This window comes from Neopelma chrysocephalum, unplaced genomic scaffold (assembly GCF_003984885.1).
Source record: "Neopelma chrysocephalum unplaced genomic scaffold, ASM398488v2 Primary Assembly neopelma1_96955, whole genome shotgun sequence".
In the NCBI taxonomy this organism is placed as follows: domain Eukaryota; kingdom Metazoa; phylum Chordata; class Aves; order Passeriformes; family Pipridae; genus Neopelma; species Neopelma chrysocephalum.
In genome coordinates, this window is record NW_020925598.1 from 10394 (window position 1) to 17782 (window position 7389).

The 7389-nt window shown below is 56.3% G+C and overlaps 1 protein-coding gene across 1 annotated transcript; it reads left to right on the top strand.

The window, feature by feature from the left end:
• Nucleotides 1-2514: 2514 nt before the first annotated feature.
• Nucleotides 2515-7356, top strand: LOC113960965 (bifunctional methylenetetrahydrofolate dehydrogenase/cyclohydrolase, mitochondrial-like; the record flags this gene model as incomplete). The annotated part of the gene is made up of 4 exons (XM_027670928.1): nt 2515-2647; nt 5103-5287; nt 6354-6476; nt 7029-7356. Coding segments are annotated over exons 1-4 (722 nt in total), but the record flags the coding sequence as incomplete, so codon positions are not given.
• Between the last annotated feature and the right edge of the window lie 33 nt (nt 7357-7389).

Here is a 7389-nt window from a genome sequence, read left to right on the forward strand (position 1 = left end):
CCAGGGCTGATTCCTGCAGGTTTTCACCCTTTTTTTTGCTCCTTACACAGCTCCTCCAACCCTTGTCTTGGAAAGAAGCTGCTGTTCTTGACCCAAAAAATGACTTTTATAACCAAGGAGTGACCATGAGGAGTTAAAAGCTAAACTAAACACGGTGAGGTTGTTTGTGTAATTTATGTCACCTCCCCCAGCTCCAACAATGGGCACAGTGTGGAACTGGCTCTGCCAGCACGGACTGGGATGGGGCTGATGATCTTTGGATTTATTGGACACTCAGGAAGGAATAAAAACCTCCCCAGGCTTTTCCAGCACCTCCATGACCTCGAGATAAACCTCCAACGTCACCTTTCCCAGCTCAAGGGATACCAAAGGTGAAGTTAAGGAAAATAAACACACGGGAGGGGATTGGACTCACTCCACACGGTCCTTCTTTACCTCTTTTCCTTATCCTGGGCTGATCCCACAGCCTGGGCAGCAGGGGAGGGGGAATTCTGCCCCTCTGCCCCATTCCGGTGAGACCCCACCTGCAGAGCTGCTCCAGCCCTGGAATCCCCAACATCAGAAGGATTTGGAGCTGCTGGAATGAGTCCAGAGGAGGCCACGGAGCTGCTCCAAGGGCTGGAGCCCCTCAGCTCTGGAGCCAGGCTGGGAGAGCTGGGGGGGTTCACCTGGAGAAGAGAAGGGTCCAGGGAGACCTGAGAGCCCCTTGCAGGGTCTAAAGGGGCTCCAAGAGCTGGAGAGGGACTGGAGACAAGGGATGGAGGGACAGGACACAGGGAATGGCTTCTCATTGCCAGAGGGCAGGGATAGATGGGGAAGGAATCCTTGACTGTGAGGGTGGGGAGGGGCTGGGAAGGAATTCCCAGAGAAGCTGTGGCTGCCCCAACCCTGGGAGTGCCCAAGGCCAGGTTGCAGCAATGTGGTCTGTGGAAGGAGTCCCTGCCCATGGCAGGGGATGGCACTGGATGATCTCCAAGGTCCCTTCCCACCCAAACCATTCCATGTTCTTGCCATCTCTGGCAGCTCCAGCTCCGTCCCACCAGCAGCACTGGGGGTCTCAGACCCTCCTCAGCTCCAGCCCAGAGGCAGCTGAAAGACTTGGGATTAACCTGTCACTGGAATGGATTTAAATGCCAGGGAGTGGGGGGAGATGGGATTTTGGGAAGGGATTCTTCCCTGGGAGGGTGGGGAGTGGCTGGGATGGAGTTCCCAGAGAAGCTGTGGCTGCCCCATCCCTGGAAGTGTCCAAGGCCAGGTTGGAACAACCTGGGCTGGTGGAAGGTGTCCCTGCCCATGGCAGGGGTGGAATGGGATGATCCTTAAGATCCCTTCCAACCCAATCCATTCCATACCAGTGAGAATCATCCACATCCATCCTGACGTGATCTGATGCCACGTTTTGCACAAAACCATTTAATTTTTCCACCTGTGGAGAGCACAGCCAGAACAGGGGAGCATTCCAAAGGGGGAGTGTTATGATGATGATGATGATAATGAGAATAAATATAAACTCCTCTCTCCACTGATGGAGGCTGACGGGAGGCTGCTCTGCACCTGCTCCAGGATGAGATCCAGCTTCCCACTACACTCTCCTTGGATTGCCTGGAGCTGGGAACACTTGGAGCTGGAAGTGCCTGGAGCCAGGAACACTCGGAACTGGGAGCACTTAGTCCCAAATCCAACCCTAATCCTAACCCTTATCTTAGTCTCAGCCCAGGTTTGGACACACCTAGTCCTGTATTTAATCTTATCCCAGGCTCAAACCGAGCCCAACCACACCTCTAACCCTAATCCCATATTTAGCCTTGACCTCAGTCCCAGTTCTAACCCCAACCCCACCCCTAAACCAAATCCCACATTTGTTCCTAACTCCAACTCCAGCCCCAGTTCCAGCCCCAACCCCAGCCCTAACACCAATCCCACATTTACTCCTAACTCACACTCCAGCCTCAATTCTAGCCCCGATCCCAACCCCACCCCTCACCCTAATTCCACATTTAGCCTTGACCCCAATTCCAGTCCTAACCTCAGATTTAGCCCTAACTCCAATCCCAGCCCCAATTCCAGCTCTAACCCCAATCCCAACTCCATTCTAGCCCCGATCCCAACCCCAGCCCCAAACCTAATCCTACATTTAGCCCTAATTCCAATTCCAGCCCTAACCCTCTGTCACCTCAATCCCAGTTTAACCCCTTCCCCTCCCCAGCCCACCTCTGGCCCCGCCCCTCACCCACAAGCCACGCCCCCGGCCCCCAACCCTCCTCTTACGCACCCCCTCACCCGTGTTGCACCCCGCGGGTTCAGCCAATCAACGGCTCCTTGCCCTATTTAGGGCGGGAACCCGCGCGCTTCCCCACCAATCACACCGCCCTCCCCCTTCTCCCTCCGCCCAATCGCAGCGCGCAGCTCCCGCTCCGTCCCCACCCATTGGCTCCCGCCGGCGCGCGCGCTAGGGGGCGGGTCTTACCCCGCCTATATAGCAGGGCGGGTGGCGCGCGCCGCGCTCATACTGAGGTGGTGCCGCTTGGGTGTTTTTTGTTGCTGTTTCTGCTGCCGTTGCCATGGCAACCGCGCTCTGCCCCCTCCGCGCTCTCGGCCGCGCCGCTCTCAGACCTCGCGACCGCCGCCTGCACCTCAGCGCGCCCAGGTACCCCACGGGGAGGAGCGGGGGGCGGCTGGGCGGGAGGTGGGACAGAGGTGGTGGGAGCCCCGCCCGCCCGGTGCGGGCTGAGGAGGGGGCCGGGGTGATGGAACCCGCGCCGGGGGTCGCGGTCACCGGTCTCGCCCCGCAGCGGTGCCCGGGGAGCGGGGCAGATCCCCACCCCCAGCGGCCGCGCCGGGCGGTGCAGGCTGATGAAATCCCGCACCCGCCTTGCGTGGGGGTGCGGGGCTGGACACGGGTGTCCCCCGGGGTGCGGGGGATGGAGACCCCCCGGGCATCCCCCGGGACCAGAGGGGCAGAGCCCCCTGAGCATTCCCCAGGTCGGAGGGACAGAGACCCCTGAGCATCCCCCGGGCACTGGCCCTGGATTTAAACGGTATGAGAGGGACAGAGACCCCTCTCCCAGGGTGAGAGGGGTGGAGATCCTCCTCAGGCATCCCCTGAGAGAAAGACAAAGCCCCCTGAGCATTCCCTGGAGTGAGAGGAGCAGAGACCCCCCCGGAGATCCCACGGGTTAAAATGGACAGAGCCCCCCCCCCCAAGCATTCCCTGGGCACTGGACCTGGATTTAAACGGTGTGAGGGGAACAGAGACCCCCTGAGATCCCCCGGGGTGAGAGGGACAAAGGCTGCCCAGGTCAGAGGAACAGAGACCCCCGACCAGCCCACCCTGCTCCAAACAGGGCTCTGAGCTCCCTCTTTGTCCCCCTGTAGCTCCCCCGGGGGCTGCTGCTTCTCCCTCTCCCTGAGAGCCCAGAGCACCCCAATCTCGGGGAAGATCCAGGCAGGTTTTGCCTCTGATTTAAGGAATTTTCCCTTCCCTGGCTTGCCAGGCACTTGTCATAATTCCTTTTACATCCAATTCAGCATCTGGTAGTTTGGCACAGGTTTAGCTCTGGAGCTGGAACAAAAATTAGAGACCCAGTGGGCTGGGGCTGGTTGGTAAAAGGGTTTGACTGGGGTGGTTGCAGGTAGGGATGAAGTAACACTTAATTCCCAGTAAATGGGGAAAACTGCACGTTTGAGTAAGGCAGGGATTAAAGCACAAAAGCTCCTCTGCATCTCCAAAGAAGGATTTAAGGAAAAGGCTTCTCCTACCTGAGAAGGCTCCTGTGTGTCTGAAGCAGTTCTGGGAGTGGTTTTCCCTGGTTCCAACTACTCCCAGAGCTCCAAGATTGTACCTGGAAAAGGTCAGAGAACAGCACTGTTGGACTCAGTGCAGGATCCTAGTAGGAGAAGATCCATCCATGAGGCAGCTGATGGATTTTTGAGGAGAAACTGCAGCAATTCAGCTTTTTCTGGTGGATGCTGAGGTGCAGGGAGGGTGGGAATGTGCTCTTGGTGCTGTTGGGCTTTGTGGGTCAGCTGTCTCCTGGGTTCCTGGGGAAGGTGGAGTGGGTTGTGATGGAGATTGTCTGGAAATTGCTTCAGGAATGGGCTGGTTCCTGCAATTTGGGAAGGCACCAGCAATGCCAGGAATGCTGAGGAGCATCTGTGCCTGTTCTGGATCTGAGGGCAGGGAAATTGGGCAAGGGAGGTGCTGGTCAGGAGGCCTTGCAGAAAGACTTAAATCATGGAATATCCTGAGCTGGAAGGGACCCACAAGGATCATAGATCCAACTCCTGGTGGATCCTGCTCCCTGGGGTCCCTGAGCAGGAAGAGGCCTTGGAGACAGGAGTTTCCTGCAGTTTTAATGGGATTGGGAGCTCAGCAAAGCTGTTAAAGTTGGGGAGCACAGGGAGCTCTGCTGGCACAGGGTAGGTCTGGCCCCTGGCTGGTGCTGGGGAGGGAGGATGGGCAGAGATCCAGGGATGTGGGAGGGCTGGGAAAGGCTGAAAAGTCATTTCAGGAGTTGGAGTTTCTGCAGATAAAAAAACCCCAACCCTACAAAAAACAAAGTTCAAGGAGCATTTGGACATTGCTCTGAGCACAGGGTGGGGCTGTGCAGGGCCAGGAGCTGGATCAGTGATCCTAAGGGGTCCCTTCCAGCTCAGGATATTCTGTGTTTGTCTTGTTTGGTCCCAGCAAAGCTGTAAATGAGCCTGCAATGTGCTGCTTAACAAGATTTAACATCAAAGTGCAAAAAGCTTGTACAGAGCTCAAGGGAAAGAGCCTTTTCTCCCCTGGCTGTGGTTGGCTCCTGGTTTTCCTGTTCCATGTTGTACAAAGCTGGGAGCTGATGGTCCTGAGGATGCTGATGGTGACACTTGTTGCTCTGTTGGTCCCTGGCTCCTCTCAACCCCGCTCCCTGGGGCCTCTGAGCAGGAAGAGGCCTTGGAGACAAGAGTTTCCTGCGTTTTTAATGGAATTGGAAGCTCAGAAAGAGCCTTTTCTCCCCTGGCTGTGGTTGGCTCTCGGTTTTCCCGGTCCGTGTCGCACAAAGCTTGGGTGTGAAGGTCCTGAGGGTGCTGATGGTGTGGTGGCCCTTCCCCTGTTGCAGAGATGATGCTGTGGTGATCTCTGGGAGGAAGCTGGCCCGGCAGATCCGGCAGGAAGCCCGGCACGAGGTGGAGCAGTGGGTGGCAGCGGGGAACAAGAGGCCCCACCTGAGCGTGGTCCTGGTCGGGGACAACCCGGCCAGTCACTCCTACGTCCTCAACAAGACCAAGGCAGCGGCTGACGTGGGTATGGCTGGGGCTCCCTGCCCAAAACAGTGGGGTTTGGGTGGGAATCCTCCGGGCTGGAGGCTGGGGGAAGCTTTTTGGACTGAATCCATCTGGCAGCTTTCCACCTCTGTCCACCTTCACCTGGAATTTGGGTTCTTGTTATCCTGGGGTGGGAGAGCGTAGTGGGAAGCTGGATCTCATCCTGGAGCAGGTGCAGGGCAGCCTCCTGTCAGCCTCCATCAGTGGAGAGAGGAGTTTATATTTATTCTTATTATCATCACCATCATAACACTCCCCCTTTGGAATGCTCCCCTGTTCTGGCTGTGCTCTCCACAGGTGGAAAAATTAAATGGTTTTGTGCAAAACGTGGCATCAGATCACGTCAGGATGGATGTGGATGATTCTCACTGGTATGGAATGGATTGGGTTGGAAGGGATCTTAAGGATCATCCCATTCCACCTCTGCCATGGGCAGGGACATGTGCCATTGGGATCCTTCAGGACAACATCAAGCTCTGTGCTTGGGATTTTCAGCCTTCCCAGAGGCATAAAAAGCACAGGAAGGGCTTTTTGGCCTCCCTTCCTCACCTCGGGAGTCACTGTTCAGCCTCGCTGCTCTGACTCCTTCCCATCTTGCAATCCAAGGTCCTGCTCAGGGATGGGGGCAAGAAATGGTGTTATTTTAACTTGGGTTCTGCACTGCTGAGAGATTTTTTTGGATTGGAGATTTTTGGAGCTGAGATTTTTAAGCTGCCATCCCTTTCCTCCTGTGCCCAGAGGGCTCACAGGATGTGCAGTTTTATTTTCATCCTTGGCTGGGTTTCTCTAATCCCTCCCTGCACTGTGAGAAACTCAAACACTCTATCCCAGGTCATTAATCCCATATAATTGTCCTGGGAAGGCTTGGGAAGGTCTCTCCAGCCCAGAAGCTGCTCCTTATTGCCTAATCCATCCAGTCCTTGGTGTGCACTTCTGGGATTTGGTAGAGCAATGAAACAGGGGGGCTTAAATCCACAAAGATCAGGAAGGTTGCTGCCTTGTGCATAGCCTGGGCTCACTAATGAGGTGTTTGGGATGATTTCCAGGGATCAGCAGTGAGACCATCCTCAGACCAGCTTCCATCACTGAGGAGGAGCTGCTGGATTTGATCAGCAAACTCAACAACGATGCAAACGTGGATGGGCTGTTGGTGCAGCTCCCTCTGCCTGGTGAGGAGCTGAACTTCCACCTCTTTCTGTCCTACATGAAGTTTTTAAGGGTTTCCATGTGCTGGAAGGACAATCCTGTGCCACGAGAGGTGGGATCCTGCCCTGGTGGAGTTTAAAGATGTCCCTGCAGCTCCTCAGCACCATCTCCCTGCAGGAGTTTGGTTTCTGGGGGTCACAGGATCTATTCCTGTGCTGGGAGTATCAACTTGCAGTATCAGCTTGAACTCAGTTGTGGCCTTGAGGCTGCCTAAAAATACCCTCAGAGTGAGCAAGGCTGTAATTCCAAAGTGCTGTCAGTCCCTCTCTGCTGGGAGCTTTGAGCTGGAAGTGCTGAGGAGCCTCAAGCCTCCACATTGTGAAGGGGTTGGTGCTTCGGGGTCAGAGCTTGAGCCCGGGGCTGGGGCTCAGAACTAACTCGGGGTCAGAACCAGGTTTGGCTCAGGGCTGGGGCTCAGAACCAAGTCTGGCTCGGGGCTCAGAGTCAGAGCTGGTGCCCAGGGCTTGCTGGGGTGCCCAGCACAGTTGCAGGCTGAGCCCCCTCTCTGCCCCCAGGACACATCGACGAGCGCAGGGTCTGCAACGCCGTCAGCCCCGACAAGGACGTCGACGGGTTCCACGTCATCAACGTGGGCAGGCTGTGCCTGGACCAGGACTCCATGTTACCTGCAACCCCCTGGGGCGTCTGGGAGATCATCAAGAGAACTGGTAAGGTCACCAAGAGAGCTGGGAAGATCATCAAGAGAACGGGGAAGAGCTGCTCTGCTCCTGCAGGATGGGGCTCCTGTCCAGCAAAATTCCAGCTGATGTCTGGTTTAAGATTCCCAGCTGGACAACTGTGTTGTGTGGTGGGTGAGGAACTGGCTCATGGGTTGGGCACAAAGTCACAGGGACTGGGGTGGTGTCAGGCTGGCAC